Source organism: Carassius carassius, chromosome 15, assembly GCF_963082965.1.
Source record: "Carassius carassius chromosome 15, fCarCar2.1, whole genome shotgun sequence".
Lineage (NCBI taxonomy): Eukaryota > Metazoa > Chordata > Actinopteri > Cypriniformes > Cyprinidae > Carassius > Carassius carassius.
In genome coordinates this window covers 18,904,821-18,923,007 of record NC_081769.1, presented here as the reverse complement: position 1 = coordinate 18,923,007, position 18,187 = coordinate 18,904,821, and the positions used below count along the sequence as shown (strand labels likewise).

Below are 18,187 nucleotides of genomic sequence, written 5' to 3'. Positions count from 1 at the left end.
TATAGGATGAATGTGGTGGCACTGAAGACTGGATATATATATGTGTATATATGTGTGTATATATATATATATATATATATATATATATATATATATATATATATAGGTGCTGGTCATATAATTAGAATAATGAATAATGATGATTATAATTGACAACTAAGGAAAATCCCAAATTCAGTATCTCAGAAAATTTTAATATTACTTAAGACCAATACAAAGAAAGGATTTTTAGAAATCTTGGCCATCTGAAAAGTATGAGCATGAAAAGTATGAGCATGTACAGCACTCAATACTTAGTTGGGCTCCTTTTGCCTGAATTACTGCAGCAATGCGGCGTGGCATGGATTTTCTATGGGGTTAAGGTCAGGCGAGTTTGCTGGCCAATTAAGAACAGGGATACCATGGTCCTTAAACCAGGTACTGGTAGCTTTGGCACTGTGTGCAGGTGCCAAGTCCTGTTGGAAAATGAAATCTGCATCTCCATAAAGTTGGTCAGCAGCAGGAAGCATGAAGTGCTCTTAAACATCCTGGTATACGTCTGCGTTGACCTTGGACCTCAGAAAACACAGTGGACCAACACCAGCAGATGACATGGCACCTCAAACCATCACTGACTGTGGAAACTTTACACTGGAGCTCAAGCAACATGGATTGTGTGCCTCTCCTCTCTTCCTCCAGACTCTGGGACCCTGATTTCCAAAGGAAATGCTAAATTTACTTTCATCAGAGAACATAACTTTGGACCACTCAGCAGCAGTCCTGTCCTTTTTGAAGCGAGACGCTTCTGATGCTGTCTGTTGTTCAAGAGTGGCTTGACACAAGGAATGCGACAGCTAAAACCCATGTCTTGCATACGTCTGTGTGTAGTGGTTCTTGAACTCTTTGTGAATCTCCCCCACATTTTTTAAATGGGTTTTGTTTCACAATCCTCTCCAGGGTGCGGTTATCCCTATTGCTTGTACTCTTTTTTTCTACCACATCTTTTTCTTCCCTTCGCTTCTCTATTAATGTGCTTGGACATAGAGCTCTGTGAACAGCCAGCCTCTTTTGCAATGACCTTTTGTGTCTTGCCCTCCTTGTGCAATGTGTCAATGGTCGTCTTTTGGATAACTGTCAAGTCAGCAGTCTTCCCCATGATTGTGTAGCCTACAGAACTAGACTGAGAGACCATTTAAAGGCTTTTGCAGGTGTTTTGAGTTAATTAGCTGATTTGAGTGTGGCACCAGGTGTCTTCAATACTGAACCTTTTCACAATATTCTAATTTTCTGAGATACTGAATTTGGGGTTTTCCTTAGTGGTCAGTTATCTTCTTCTTCTTTTTCTTTCGGCTGCTCCCATTAGGGGTCGCCACAGCGGATCATCCGTCTCCATACCACCTTGTCCTCTACATCTGCCTCTTTTACACCAACTACCTGCATGTCTTCCCTCACCACATCCATGAACCTCCTCCTTGGTCTTCCTCTTTTCCTCCTTCCTGGTGGCTCCATCCTCAGCATTCTCCTACCAATATAATTCATGTCCCTCCTCTGCACATGTCCAAACCATCTCAATCTCGCCTCCCTCACCTTGTCACCAAAACGTCCAACATGCGCTGTCCCTCTAATAAACTCATTTCTAATCTTGTCCATCCTCGTCACTCCCAACGAAAACCTTAACATCTTCAGCTCTGCTACCTCCAGCTCCGCCTCCTGCCTTTTACTCAATGCCACTGTCTCTAACCCATACAACATCGCAGGTCTCACCACAGTCCTATAAACTTTTCCTTTCATTCTTGCAGATACTTTACTATCACAAATCACTCCTGTCACTCTTCTCCACCCACTCCACCCTGCCTGCACTCTTTTCTTCACTTCCCTAACACACTCTCCATTACTTTGCACTGTTGACCCCAGGTACCTGAACTCCTCCACCTTCTTCACCTCTTCACCCTGTAACCGCACCACTCCACTGCCCTCCCTCTCATTTACGCACATGTACTCTGTCTTACTCCTACTGACTTTCATTCCCCTCCTCTCCAGCACGTACCTCCACCTCTCCAGGCTCTTCTCAACCCGCTCACTACTCTCACCACAAATCACAATATCATCCGCAAACATCATAGTCCAGGGAGACTCTTGTCTGACCTCGTCCGTCAACCTGTCCATCACCACTGCAAACAGGAAAGGGCTCAGGGCCGATCCTTGATGCAGTCCAACCTTCACCTTGAACCAGTCTGTCGTTCCTACTGCACACTTCACTGCAGTCACACTGTCCTCATACATGTCCTGCACCACCCTCACATACTTCTCTGACACACCTGACTTCCTCATACAATACCACAACTCCTCTCTTGGCACTCTGTCGTACGCTTTCTCTAGATCCACAAATACACAATGCAGCTCCTTCTGTCCTTCTCTATACTTCTCCATCAACGTTCTCAAAGCAAATATGGCATCTGTGGTGCTCTTCCTCTAGACTGAGATGTGTAGGAGAGTGGAGGTTCGGGTTGGTACTTTAAATGTTGGCACTATGACTGGTAAAGGGAGAGAGTTAGCTGATATGATGGAGAGGAGAAGGGTAGATATGTTGTGTGTTCAGGAGACCAAGTGGAAAGGGAGTAAGGCCAGAAACATTGGAGGTGGGTTTAAACTGTTCTATCATGGTGTGGATGGAAAGAGAAATGGTGTAGGGGTGATTATGAAGGAAGAGTACAGTAAGAGTGTAGTGGAGGTGAAGAGAGTTTCTGATAGGGTGATGATCGTGAAGGTGGAAGTTGAAGGGATGATGATAAATGTCATCAGTGCCTATGCTCCACAAGTCGGCTGTGAGATGGAGGAGAAGGAAAGATTCTGGAGTGAATTAGATGAAGTGGTAGATGGTGTACCTAGAAATGAACGATTGGTGATTGGGGCAGACTTTAATGGACATGTAGGTGAGGGGAACAGAGGTGATGAGAAGGTTATGGGTAGGTATGGCCTAAAGGAGAGAAATGTGGAAGGGCAGATGGTGGTAGATTTTGCTAAAAGGATGGAAATGGCAGTGGTGAATACGTATTTTAAGAAGAAGGAGGATCATAGGGTGACCTATAAGAGTGGAGGAAGGTGCACACAGGTGGACTATGTTCTATGTAGGAGATGCAACCTGAAGGAGATTGGAGACTGTAAGGTGTTGGCAGGGGACAGTGTAGCTAGACAGCATCGGATGGTGGTCTGTAGGATGGTTTTAGAGACGAAGAAGAAGAGGAGGAGAGTAAGGACTGAAAGAAGAATAAGATGGTGGAAACTGAAGGAGGAAGACTGTAGTGTGAGGTTCAGGGAAGAGGTCAGACAGAGGCTAGGTGGTGGTGAAGAGGTGCTGGATGATTGGGAAACTTCCGCAGGAGTGATGAGGGAGGCAGCTAGAAAGGTACTTGGTGTGACATCTGGAATTAGAAAGGAAGACAAGGAGACGTGGTGGTGGAATGAGGAAGTGCAGGGGAGCATAAGGGGAAAGAGGTTAGCAAAACAGAAGTGGGATCGACAGGGTGATGAGAAAAGTAGGCAGGAGTACAAGGAGATGCGGCAACAGGTAAAGAGGGATGTGGCGAAAGCCAAGGAAAAGGCATACGAGGAGCTGTATGAGAGGTTGAACACTAAGGAAGGAGAAAAGGATTTGTACCGATTGGCCAGGCAGAGAGATCGAGCTGGGAAGGATGTGTTGCAAGTTAGAGCAATAAAGGATGGAGATGGAAATGTGTTGACTAGTGAGGAGAGTTTGTTGAGAAGATGGAGGGAGTATTTTGAGCAGCTGATGAACGAGGAAAATGAGAGAGAGAGAAGGTTGGATGATGTGGTGTTAGTAAAGCAGGAAGTGGATAGGATTAGTAAGGAGGAAGTGAGAGCAGCAATTAAGAGGATGAAGAGTGGAAAGTCAGTTGGACCAGATGACATACCGGTAGAAGCATGGAGATGTTTAGGAGAGATGGCAGTGGAGTTTTTAACCAGATTGTTTAACAAGATTTTGGAAGGTGAGAGGATGCCTGAGGAATGGAGAAGGAGTGTGCTGGTACCGATCTTTAAGCATAAGGGAGATGTGCAGAACTGCAGTAACTACAGGGGAATTAAGTTGATCAGTCACACCATGAAGTTATGGGAAAGAGTAGTGGAAGCCAGGCTGAGAGAAGAGGTGACCATCTGTGAGCAACAGTATGGTTTCATGCCGAGGAAGAGCACCACAGATGCCTTAGTGGTCAGTTATAATCATCAAAATTAAAAGAAATAAACATTTGATATATATCAGTCTGTGTGTAATGAATGAATATAATATACAAGTTTCACTTTTTGAATGGAATTAGTGAAATAAATAAACTTTTTGATGATATTCTAATTATATGACCAGCACCTTGTTTGTGTGATTATTCTTTCCATTGTGAGTGTGTTTTGCCTTGACTAATGATTTGCTTCATTAAATTCAGTGTGCTGTGACCAAAAAGAAACATTTATGAAGTTTTCTTCATGACTCACTGGTGATCTTCAAATTCAATTACAGATATGATGTGATGTTTCATTCTCAGAGATTGTTGTAGTATATTAGAGACGGTATATTGATTAAGAGAGTTTGACATTGATCAAAGACTTGGATTCTAGAGCATCGGTGTCAGGAGAGGAAAAGCCCTCACAGAACCCTAATACACGCACACACACACACACTGAGAGCCCATGCATGTGGTTACTATGGAAACTGCCATAACACTTCACCCTGCATATCACACATAATTGCATGGCAAATGAGAGCAGCGGAAAGAGGGATGGAGAGAGTTAGAGGTCTGGTGTGGGTGTTGGGGTGAAACTAGAGCGAAAAAGAAACACCTGGAGGGCGAGAAAATGAAAAAATGGAAAGAAAAAAGAGAGGTCTGAGCAGGTGAAGGGAAAAGAGGAAAATGAGTGAATCATAAAAGAGTTTATGAGAGGATGTAACAGCAGGAGGGGGCAAAAAGAGTAAGAGAAGACAGAGTGGGCATTACTCACCAGTCCACAGGGGTAGTGAGGCTGAGTGCAGGAATAGTGAACCAATGAAGGTGAGAATGGGGAGGAGAGAAGAGAGAGAGACAGGCTAGCGGGGACGCCACACGCCACCTGAACTCTGCTCTCCTCCACTGTGGGAATCTCGCTTAACGGACCTGGAGTATTACCACACCTGAAGACCAACCACTGCATAAACACACATATGTAAAAAACATACATGACTGCAAAGCTACAGCACTTCACCCACTCAAAGAACTTATGCAGAGATCCTTCAAATTCTGAATTAATTACTCATTCTTATTTCTGTAATATACAGAATTTATCTCAACTAGTTCGATTTAAAAAAATTTATACAAAACCACAAAATGTCTTTCAAAAATACATGTCTGTAACTTTTGTAAACTTTTCTTTTATATATAAACGCCAACGTTTCAAAGTTTGGAGTCAGTAAGATTTTGTATATGTTTGAAATGAATCTCTTATGCTCACTAGTCTGCATTTATCTAATCAAAATACAGTCAAATTAATAATATTGTGAAATATGATTAATATTAAAAGAACTGTTTTATATTTTAATATATTTTAAAATGTAATTTTTTCGTGTGATGGCAAAGCTGCATTTTTCAGCATCTTCAGTGTCATACGAGCCTTAAGAAATCATAATTTGCAGCTCAATAAACATTTATTTTTATGTATCAGTGTTAAAACTGGTTGTGCTGTTTAGTATTTATGTGAAAAGCATTTATTGGAAAATATATCTTTTTTCTAAACTGTAAAAGTCACTTTTGGTCAACTTAATGCATCCTTGCTGAAAAAAGTAGCAGTTAATATATTTATTAAATATAATGAAATATTAAAAAATGAAAAATAATAAAAAGTACAAATTGTACACTCTGTAGGTGAGATTTTTACGAGAACTTTACTTATTATTGATTATTGTTTATTCAAACTAATTTTTTTTATCTTTTGTTTCTGTATAAAATAAAAATATAATACAATCTATTAGTATTAATGATTACACTGAGTTAACTGTAAAAATGCAGTACGTTTGAAACTTTAGTCACATTGCAGTTGAGGACATTTCAAACCTGTTGTCCCACGGCGGTGCACGTGACTTGGTATGCATATCGAGCTGGCATTGCTTCGGCTGGACTCAATGCCTCCACGGTAACACCCCTCTCCGGCTGCACCTCAACGTCACTAAAGAAACGTAAGGGAGCCGCGGCCCAGGGCTGAGGCCCCCCCTCGAATATAACCACATGAGATGAACCCACCGAGAGAAGAACCTCAGACACAAGAGACTGAGCGAAAGAAAGAGAGAACAATGTCACTGAGAGGCTAAATGGAGTACAAAGCTCACAAAAATGTCCTTGTTAAAGTTGTTGCTGTCTTTCATTAGCGTCTGACGGACAAAAGGCAAAGCACCGATCCATCACATTGTCCTGTTGAACTCCCATGAGAGTGCTTGGCAGCGTTTTCCCTGGACCAGAGCGCTCCACTGCTCTCTGTGTCCCTGACATGCTACAGAGTCATACATCAGTGATCAGGAGCTCTCAGTTTCACATTAATCTTCTGCTACTCCCAAGCAGTTCATTATCTTAATAAATAGCCACCAAAGGGCTGATAAATTATGCTTTATACAGACATGACACATACCACAAATCAAACGCACACACATACAATTGTGCACAGACACACACACACACACACACACACAGAGAAACAGCATACTTTGAGAGGACTGTAGGCCACTAGTGTTGTCGTTTCACTGATGTTGCATCCCTCTAATTCCACTGTGATGGTCACAACAGCGTGACCCCGAGAAAGAGCCTCCATATGGACCCCTCCACAGAATCCAGCACCTGGAGACAGAGATCCTGCAGGATGAGAGAGATAAGGAGGTAGAAATGTAGAAACAGAAAGGAAATAGTCGTCTGGTTTATACTATGGTTAAGGAAAAGCATAATGATTTAAGAAAAGATAAACTTGTAAAATAAACTTATTATAAAAATTTGCTTAATTCAAGATACATTACCCAAAAACACAATATTTCATGCAATTTTGCTTTTCAAGTAAACATTTATTTTTATTATTCTCTCACCTTATATTATTATTATTATTACTACTACGTTTAGATACTTTAGTAGAAAAAAAATATCAAAAATACCACTTGTCTTTAATTGCCATTGTATTTGAATAAAAAAAAAAAAATATTAGATGAAAAACTTAAACTTGAAAATTAATTATAAATGTTTTACTGGAAACTAACTGAAAAAAAAAACATTAAAATTAAATAGATTAAAAATGACAAAAGCATGCAACACAATTACTAAATTTAAAAAGACAAATTTAAATAAATGAAAAATAGTAATAAATACTATAATACTTTATAAATAATACTATAACAACATTATTTTACATACATTTTTGGATGAGCCTTAGAAAATTAACTATTTTTTATTTAATATATTTTTATAGCCATACTATACAGCTATATACAGTATACAGCTATACTAATGACTGAAAGCAAAAAAAAAAAAGATTAGAAAATAAATAAAATAGAGGCAACATTCAGAATACATCTCAGTTAGTAATTTCTGATACTGATGATAATTATTATTCTAGTGGAAGAAAAAGCAATCTCTGTTGTGAATATAAACTAAAGTTTCCTCAAGTAACATTCGCTGGGATTCACATTTTTGCAATCCAAGTGCTGGCTTCACGTGCTGGACATCTGTGCAAGTTATTGGTACATAAATCCTCTGTCAAACACAAACACGCATACACTCCATCAACTTGATGTTTAAGGGCTAATGTATGAACCGAGAGAGAGAGAGCATATTGATTTTCCCCGTGCTTTAAATTGAAGTAGGAGAAATGAACTAATTAATCCTATTTTAATATGTGCATGCAGTGGAGAGGAAGTCCTAAACAAGGGAGGGGGCTGAGAGAGAAAGAGAGCGGGGAGGGGGTCTCTGTGGGAGACTGGGAGTAGATCACTTATCCCTCATGTTCAATATGCCCTGAGATAAACAATTAGAGCATGCGGATTAATGAAGGTGCCATCAGAGAAACAGAATATTGAAGGAACCAGTGAAGTGTAAATGGTAGAATGGCAGAAACAGAGAGGGTGAAGTTGCTGCACCTGACATGTGTGTGAAGATGCCAGCAGGTTCAGTCTGGACGTGTAGAGAGAGCTGAGAGCAGTCTGTGACAAACACAAGCTTTCTGTCCTCCAGAAGAGACTCTCCGCATTGAAGATTGAGAGTCTCGGAGAACAAGATTGAGTTCTGAGAACAAATGTTTGGTGGGTCCTGAATGCCCCAGAGAGCAAAGGGAATGTCTATCCTGTCCCCCACACGACAATCGCCCCTCTGGGTAATCAGCTGCAACCGGGCAGGCCTCACAACCATTACCTGTACACACACAGTGCAAGAAATATATGAGAATTTAGAGCATTTATACAACCCGAATTCCGGAAAAGTTGGGACGTTTTTTAAATTTTAATAAAATGAAAACTAAAGGAATTTCAAATCACATGTGCCAATATTTTATTCACAATAGAACATAGATAACGTAGCAAATGTTTAAACTGAGAAATTTTACACTTTTATCCACTTAATTAGCTCATTTAAAATTTAATGCCTGCTACAGGTCTCAAAAAAGTTGGCACGGGGGCAACAAATGGCTAAAAAAGCAAGCAGTTTTGAAAAGATTCAGCTGGGAGAACATCTAGTGATTAATTAAGTTAATTGATATCAGGTCTGTAACATTATTAGCTATAAAAGCTTTGTCTTAGAGAAGCAGAGTCTCTCAGAAGTAAAGATGGGCAGAGGCTCTCCAATCTGTGAAAGACTGCATAAAAAAATTGTGGAAAACTTTAAAAACAATGTTCCTCAACGTCAAATTGCAAAGGCTTTGCAAATCTCATCATCTACAGTGCATAACATCATCAAAAGATTCAGAGAAACTGGAGAAATCTCTGTGCGTAAGGGACAAGGCCGGAGACCTTTATTGGATGCCCGTGGTCTTCGGGCTCTCAGACGACACTGCATCACTCATCGGCATGATTGTGTCAATGACATTACTAAATGGGCCCAGGAATACTTTCAGAAACCACTGTCGGTAAACACAATCCGCCGTGCCATCAGCAGATGCCAACTAAAGCTCTATCATGCAAAAAGGAAGCCATATGTGAACATGGTCCAGAAGTGCCATCGTGTCCTGTGGGCCAAGGCTCATTTAAAATGGACTATTTCAAAGTGGAATAGTGTTTTATGGTCAGACGAGTCCAAATTTGACATTCTTGTTGGAAATCACGGACGCCGTGTCCTCCGGGCTAAAGAGGAGGGAGACCTTCCAGCATGTTATCAGCGTTCAGTTCAAAAGCCAGCATCTCTGATGGTATGGGGGTGCATAAGTGCATACGGTATGGGCAGCTTGCATGTTTTGGAAGGCTCTGTGAATGCTGAAAGGTATATAAAGGTTTTAGAGCAACATATGCTTCCCTCCAAACAACGTCTATTTCAGGGAAGGCCTTGTTCATTTCAGCAGGACAATGCCAAACCACATACTGCAGCTATAACAACAGCATGGCTTCGTCGTAGAAGAGTCCGGGTGCTAACCTGGCCTGCCTGCAGTCCAGATCTTTCACCTATAGAGAACATTTGGCGCATCATTAAACGAAAAATACGTCAAAGACGACCACGAACTCTTCAGCAGCTGGAAATCTATATAAGGCAAGAATGGGACCAAATTCCAACAGCAAAACTCCAGCAACTCATAGCCTCAATGCCCAGACGTCTTCAAACTGTTTTGAAAAGAAAAGGAGATGCTACACCATGGTAAACATGCCCCGTCCCAACTATTTTGAGACCTGTAGCAGAAATCAAAATTGAAATGAGCTCATTTTGTGCATAAAATTGTAAACTTTCTCAGTTTAAACATTTGCTATGTTATCTATGTTCTATTGTGAATAAAATATTGGCTCATGTGATTTGAAAGTCTTTTAGTTTTCATTTTATTAAAATTTAAAAAACGTCCCAACTTTTCTGGAATTCAGGTTTTATATATGTGTGTGATAGTGTGGGCAAATTTTACCTTCCCGACTACTTTGTGCAGGATGTTTCTGGAATCTGAAACCTGGATTTCAGCCTGGCCCTTCCTCTTTCCTGCTATGACCAACCCTTTTACTGTAACTGTGGCAATTTCGCTATCAGACACTTCCCACGTCACAGAGCCACTTCCTCCTTCCACCTGGGAAACACAGATTCTATTATAGAAAATGGTCATCATGCTTCAACATATGAAGATAGCAATACTGATTTTAACTGCACCTGAATATTGTGCTGGTACAGCTTATTGTGGGGTTGCCATGGAAAAACAATGACAGAGGGCTGAAGAGTAAGAGGCTTGTAGATTTCCACTTCCTGTTGCACTCGGATTGGTGGGACAACAGGCCAGTATTCACCATCCTGTTACACAGGGGTTGTCAAAAAAAAAGAAAAGAAAAGAAAAACAGTTTCATTATGCTCAGAAATAAAAAGACTAATCACAATAATTTAATTATATTAGGAGCTGTAGTTTTATAATTCTTTTCAGGATCATATATCTAAGATTGCTCTATAATAACAGGTCGAAAAAAGAAAACATTTGCTAATACTTTATTTTAAGGTGTTCTTGTTATATATGTTACATGTACCTACTAGTATAATAACAATTAATTACGCATAAATACATGCAAGTAACCCTAATCCTAACCCTAACCATATAGCAAGTACATGTAGTTAATTAATATAACTCAGTAATTAAATGTATAATTACACTGTAATGAGGACGTCGTAAAATAAAGTGTAACCAAATATTTTACAGGCAATATTTTATTAATATTTTATTTAATTGTATAAATGGGACTTCATCCATTAATGAATCGACGAATGGGAATATGGATGGATGGATGGATAGATATGTTACAGACACAAACTCTAGGTAAATATCATTTTAAGAAGGCTGGGAAATCCCAAACTGATATAGCTAATCAGCTCAATAGCCAGTCAAACCAAAATGCAGCACCACATGGTTAATCGTGAAGGTCTGACTGGAGAATATACGCCTGCCTAAAGGATGATTTCCCTCGGAGGCAGTTTGGAAGGTTTTCCCCCTTTTTTGTCCCATTAATCTAATGGATGATCCTTATAAGTGAGCACAGATCGACAGGAAGTTGCAGACCGAAACTAATGAGTAACGTTCCCCCTGGAGCTCATCTTCCAGAACCATAATGCCTGCATGAAGACCGGATAAAACTGCCCCCCTCTAAGATGCGTTTCATCTTCTGCCACCACAATGTCTCCTGCAGATGGACCATGCTGTCTTTCTCTTTTTAAACAATGGGTTTCCCATCACACCCCATGGCTCTCTTTACACTGCACACTGTGTGTGTCCTCATTTCCTGCTCGCTGTCTTATCATACCCCCTCAGATGGGGCTCCCCTCTAGATGTGCAAACAGCTTGTGCAATTTACTCCAATAAAAATGAACTTCACTTTTGTGAAATAAACTACTGAACCCTTCAAACTGAGCAATGAACTGAACAAAAGCCCAGAAGCAGGGTACTTGACATGTTATGTTACTGATGACATCATGTATCATGTAATTAAACCCATGGGCCAACAGAGAACAAGGACCAGCACAAAAATAATGGTTTCAGTAAAACCATTTTATATGATTCTTACAATACAGTAAACAATGATATTGAGGTCTTTGTGAAAGTATAACTGTCTCACTGATGACAAATTGACCATTGGCTAAACTTTATCTTCCATAATGACTGTTGCTTGGTCAGTCAATCTTCGCAGAACATCTCCAGGGAATGAACTGGAGATGCATGTACACCTTTGTACATACTGTTAAAAAAATGTATACCCTGAATGCACTTGTAAATGCTAAATGCATACCGTAAATGTAAATGTAATGTAATGCATGTCAAAAACATAAGATATATTAATATTCCATGGTCTGGAATGATGTGAGACTTTGTTAAGCATTTTGATCTGCCTTTATTTATTTTTTTATAATTTCTTAAACTATGCAGTAAAGAAATAAAAACGATGAAGCTAATCCACAGCGTGTACTTCTCAAGATTAAAAGCTAAAAATGGTCAAAAAAACTAAGAATTCATCAAAAGTGACGTAAAAGTAAAGACTTTTCAGATTTTCAATAAATGCTGTTATTTTGAACTTTCTATTTTTTTCCACACCAATTACTTATCAAATCTTGTACTACCTCAGAGACGATGCTATAAAGCGAGGCCTGTATTAAAGTCTTCCCTTTCTTGATGGTCTTCAGGAGATGGCAGTCGGGATCAGACAAAGACTCGAGTGTCACTAACCCCTCAGTCTCCTCCACAACAATCACCACATTCTGCACAGGGTTAAAGTTCAGCCGTTATGCTCCTGTCAAGAGACGCGGTGAAGCAAACCAATGACTATGAAGCACAACCTGTGACAGGTGAACTACATGGCCCTTGTTGTCATGGATATGAACAGTCAAACAATACTGCCGCCCCGTCTCCAACACCCATCTGTCCTCTTCCTCTTCAATACCCAACGCTGAAACACACAGATAAACGTAAACCCTCGTACAGGTGTGTGGTTTAGGATATTGTCTGTGTTATGTGTGCGACTCACTCATATAGCTGGGCTTTACCACATACACAGAAGTCCGAGGAAGTTGGGACGTTATTTGAGGGGGCAGATCTGAATCACAACTGAGCTTGGAATCATAACAATACACTCATATAAGCCCCACAACATAACGTTTCAATGAAGAACACAGTTGTGTCGGATACTGTTGTGTGTAACCCTTAGTGTCGCATGACCCAGCTTGAGGGCGGTGACAGTAGCTGTTTCCTGCTCAACAGATATGATGTCATGATCGTACATTCTGCCCTTGTATCCGTCCACATCTAGACCGTATCCCTCCTCAGACAGAGTGACCTCTACAAACAAACAATAGAGTGAGCAATTAGATGCAGGTGTTAAAATGTAGCATATCTCTCCTGACATATGCAATAATGTGTTTATGAGACTGTGTCAAAGTATGTGATTAGGGGGTTAAAGTGTTAACATGCAGTTTAAGGGCCATTACAGTTGGTATATAAGTAATCTCAGGTGTGTGTTTATTTGTCAAATGAGATTCTGGCATTCATTTGGTTTTATGGGAAAGTTTAACGCAGCCCAGAGCTTAACCTTTCAATGATCTTTCCAACAATCCCACAGCGCTTGAATAATAAACACCATGCATACATTTTTAACGTTTCTCCTGTCAGTGACACAGTGACTTTAATATCAAGTCTGACAAAGCATTATAAATAGAAGTGCTTAAGCAGAACATTGCATCTAAATTGTGTTAAAAAGACCAGCACTGCTGGATAGCTTTTCATGACTATTTTTACATGTTTAGGTGTCTAGATTAAATATTGCTACAAAATACCTCAATGATGATTTTTATTTTGTTATTTTATTGTTTTTTTTATTATGTTTTTCACAGTCTAGATGGTTCTATTTATTACTTATATATATATATATATTTATATATATATATATATATATATATATATACTATAAAGATTTAAAAAAAAACTATAAAGATAATTATAATTATATTAGACAAAGTTATGTTGTCTGCTGCAGTAAATTCTTAAGCTCTTAAAAGTCGAGTGGATCCTGACTGGCTGTCAATGCTTCTAAAATTCTATAATCAGCTGAAAAATAAAAGTTCAGAGAGTGATTCCAACAATATATTTTTCTGTCTTCATCGTTATAATTCAAGCATGGACTTCTCATAGAATTAGACAGATTATTAAAACTTTATAGTTATTGTTATCGTCTTTAATGTGAATGGGCCTTTTTCATATATAAACGAATCTTTATGAATGGCTGATTCATTATCAGAAATACTTTTAAAATGGTACTTCACCGGTGAATGCTGTTGATAGGCCCCTCAAATGACCAATATCAGTAAAAAAATAAAATAAAAAAAACAGCTAAACAGTTTCTTACTGGTCTGTCTCTAGTCCATACTAGTTCTCTTAGCTAGCTTAAAGCTGCCCTTGGTCAAGTATATTCACCATGTTGGTTGATCAGCACTTTTCGCTTGTGAAAAATATGACTATGCTGCTCCACCAGCTAAACCAGCACTAAACTAGCATAGAAAAACAGGATGTATATACATGTCATTTGTACCCATCTCTCCTTCTTGCTCTGTTTTCCACAGAGTGTATCTGATGGTGGATCCCTGTAGCAGGTATGTATCTCCCACTGGACTCAGATGCAGTCTGTCTATCACAAACAAAGTCACACTGGCTGCTTCTACGTGCTGAACACACACACACACACACACACATTAGCATATATATCATTACTATCATAACATTTGATACTATCATAATAATAAATTGCCAGTGGTTCTCAACCAAGGGGCCAAGGCCCACTAGGGGCCTCAAAAAAAGTCCCAAGAGGGGAAGAGGATGACTTAAAATAAATGTATTATTAAAAATAAAATGTATATCAATATATTATAATTATTTTATAATATACTCACATTATTAAAATGCCATAAAATATATAGTTGAGGGCTCTTGAATATCTATTTGGATTATGGGGGCCTTCAAGTCGAAAAGGTTAATTAAAATTCTTTAGACAATATAGTATAGATTTTTAGCACTGCCCATTAAATAGTTAATGCCCATTACTTACTTTAAAAATAAATAAATATAAGCCTCCTGACATCTGCCAGAATTGTAATATTTAAGAATTCTTTTGTTTATACTTTCATGCCTTATGTTCAGGGTGTAGAAAAGACACTTTTATAAGTGCTGAGCCACTGTGAATCCCATACAACAAGACACTGTCCCCGCGTTGACCAGCATCTTCTAGAGACAGGATATGAGGTGGGGGAGCGTACCCTGCATCATGGTGACGCACAAACCTACAATCACAGAAAACAAGACATGCTTTAGGTTAATGCCTTTTTCTTTCTCTCTCCCTCTCTCTTCACTTAAAGAACCTTGTTCACCTCACTGCCTGTTCTGCATCAGACTCCTCTGCCAGCCACCAATTAAATTTCAAGCCAGCCAGACAGCTAAAAGTATTTCCTGTGGATTAGGCCAAGAACAGAGCACAGTCATTACCATCTTATTTAAAAAAATAAACCATTTAGCAAAATAAACATACAGTGTCCCAGATAAATTTGGATAATAAAATGTCCTGTACCTTCTGAGTCAAATGCCCGGACCGATAACTGCAGGGGAGGGTCATCGGTAAAAATCTGCCGAACGGTTGTGACAACCTGAATACTTTCAATCCGATTAATGGTGACATCACAGCGCAGAATGTGACCGGTCACTAAAAGAGGAATGGGGAAGGTCATACTTTTGAACCCTCATGTTCTGTTCAGGAAACCAAACATAAAAATGGTAACATAATTTTCAAAAGAACATAAGGGTTAGAACACCCAAAAATGAATTTCTTGTCATCATTTATTAACCCTCATGTTCCAAACCTGTACACAGGGAACACAAAAGAAGATATTATAAAGAATGTTGAGATATTCTTCAAAATATCTTCTTTTATGTTCCACCAAAGAAAGAGAGTCACACAGGCTTGGAACAACGTGAGGGTGAGTAAATAATGACAGATTTTTTTGTTTTTTGGGTGGACTATGCCTTTAATAGATAAACAAGAACAATCATAATGAGATTTAAATGGTGTGCACTGTATTTTCATTCAAGCAGTCAGTGAGGCAAGGAGTGAGCTGGGTGAATGCATTCAGGGTTTATTTGTTAATTAAAATGATGGTTAATTTCATATAGAAAACATGATTCATACATTTCATTTGAATTGCCCATGAAAAAAGAACCTATACTGCTGTAATGGTGCCATATGTCCTTCTGTAGAAAGAGCAAGCATGTCTATTTATTACTGTCCCCTCCTCCCCCTCACCGGGGTCTTGCGCCTGGACCACAGTACGGAGAGGGACAGCCTGGGGAGAGGACAGAGCTGACACCAAGCACTGCTGACTGCAGGAGGAAAGGGGCAGCAGAGCCGGAGGGCTGAGAGCGGAGAGCGGATACACCCTGACAGTCTCAGGCTTAGAGGACACCCTAAAGTCAGAGTCAGACACATGATCACAAGACAAGCACTGTATTGTATTATTTGATTCGTACTTTTCTGCAGTGCAATTCAGGCATGTGTTTGTTTTTATAGACTTTTGAAATGTAAAGAATATTGTAGTTACAATAAGAATATAATAAGACTGATTCTTGACATTATGAGGCTACAAAACTGAAGTTGATGTATCAATAAATCACTTTGAATGAAGAAAATATAAGCACAAAAATTATAACTAACACTAGCCTTCGTAATATTGTTAACCCACAGCAATGCAATATGAAACTTTTAGGCTGTTACAAAATAATTATATTTCAAATAAATTCTGTTCTCGTGATCTTTCTATTTATCAAAGAATCCTGAAATAAACGTACCACTGTTTTCACCAAAATATTACACAGAACAAATGTCCTCGACATTGAAAAAGCCCCACAGTATATCACAAGTGTTTCTGAGGGATCATGTGATGTGACACTGACTGAACACAGAAGGCTGATGAAAATGTAATTTGTCCATATAGGGAATACATTATATTTTACAATATATTAAAATACAAATTGTAATAATTAAAATACAAATTGTAATAATATTTTATATTAATAATATCTGCTTTTTTGAGCATTTTTGACTTCTAAGAACATTTTTTAAATCTTCCTAACCTCAAACTTTTGAATGGTGTATGTTTTGTCATAATTTTGATAAAAAGAATCAGCACATTTGCATTAAGAATATTCTAGAGATCATTGATTCATTTCACAATAAAAAACTAAATGCTATTTTTCTAAATAAACAAATAATATTAAAGTTGTGGGATATGTTTGGTCTCATGTCTCAAGAATAAGTGATGTATTCAAAATCAAATGCAGCTTCAGGTGTATACGCATTGTAATATATTTTAATTATGAACTGCATTCTAAACAGTAGTGCATTATATTTACCGTTTTTATACTGTATGCAAACCAAACTGTTTTCATCCTGGAGATGATGTCATTACAAGATTTTTTATTTATTTTGTCGTTCGGTGAGGAGCAACGAACTGATTGAATTAATAACTTTTCAGACATGACAGCGCGTAATGAGACAGAATGGCATGTTAAGCTGACTATGCTCCACAGCCTCTGTCACTCACCATTTGTAGCATCCTCTCTGTGCTGTCAGTGTGATGTTCACAGGCACACGAGTGCTGAGAGGTAACAGCAGCTTGGGAACGTTCAGTTTAGTCGACTTACTGAGTGTAATCAATGAGCTCATTAGCAAAACCCCCCAAACTGCTTTCTCTATCACAAGCATGTTTAAACGGCTGCTCTACAATCGAATACAACACCCAACTGAATACTGCTGCTGCTGGTGACTGAACAACAGCGTGTTCGAAGCAAAGACACGAGCAGAAACCGCAAACTAGTTAATTTCAACGAAGATAAATGTAGAGTTATGCTAGGCGCTGCTAAACAACACTGGTCGTTACAATATGACACCTGTCGCTGTTGATTTTTGAAACAATGTATGATTTGATTGTCATTACCAGGATCGTGTTCTATTTTTAATGGACGCAAAACGATTATCGACCTGTAGTCATTTTTTTTTAAAACCAAACATACGGTTTTAAGGCAATAAAAACATAAATATTGCGGATTATTAAATCAACAAGAGGTAGATTATTATAACTGATAAATGAATAAATTTTAAACGTCCTCTGGATTATTGAATGGTATGTAAAAAGGTGATTTTCGCGACCCACCCTGTCAACGTTCGCACGCGAGCCAAAATACCGTATAATTACGTCTAAAGAAAAAAACTAAGAACTTTTCTTCTTCTTGTGATATGTTTGTAATATATAAATCTAAAATAAAACCACAAAGAAGGTTCTTGTCTTGCTTTATAGACATACCGTACGAAATCGCAAAAGAATTTGCTCGAACCGCGGTCGTTGTCATATCTAGCGAACGTAACTGACCTATGTTCATGGCGTTATGCTTTATGAATATAAAAATAAAATTATAATTAAATATAAAACCATAAAAGCTATACTCTACGAAA

The 18,187-nt window shown here is 38.8% G+C and overlaps 1 protein-coding gene across 1 annotated transcript in view; it reads right to left on the bottom strand.

Moving 5' to 3' along the window:
* LOC132157917 (nuclear pore membrane glycoprotein 210-like) overlaps nt 1–17,751 on the bottom strand; it is a 30,973-nt gene extending 13,222 nt beyond the window's left edge. The window contains exons 1-16 of the mRNA XM_059567174.1: nt 17,280–17,751; nt 15,983–16,143; nt 15,254–15,385; nt 15,057–15,135; nt 14,819–14,969; nt 14,225–14,357; nt 12,829–12,978; nt 12,668–12,736; nt 12,480–12,589; nt 12,264–12,401; nt 10,320–10,457; nt 10,084–10,239; nt 8,129–8,399; nt 6,715–6,860; nt 6,072–6,284; nt 4,987–5,169 (exon numbers count right to left, since the gene is read on the bottom strand). Of these exons, the coding sequence (XP_059423157.1) occupies nt 4,987–5,169; nt 6,072–6,284; nt 6,715–6,860; nt 8,129–8,399; nt 10,084–10,239; nt 10,320–10,457; nt 12,264–12,401; nt 12,480–12,589; nt 12,668–12,736; nt 12,829–12,978; nt 14,225–14,357; nt 14,819–14,969; nt 15,057–15,135; nt 15,254–15,385; nt 15,983–16,143; nt 17,280–17,440 (2,391 nt within the window). The 5' untranslated portion in view covers nt 17,441–17,751. The remainder of the gene's footprint in view (nt 1–4,986; nt 5,170–6,071; nt 6,285–6,714; nt 6,861–8,128; nt 8,400–10,083; nt 10,240–10,319; nt 10,458–12,263; nt 12,402–12,479; nt 12,590–12,667; nt 12,737–12,828; nt 12,979–14,224; nt 14,358–14,818; nt 14,970–15,056; nt 15,136–15,253; nt 15,386–15,982; nt 16,144–17,279) is intronic.
* Nucleotides 17,752–18,187: the final 436 nt, after the last annotated feature.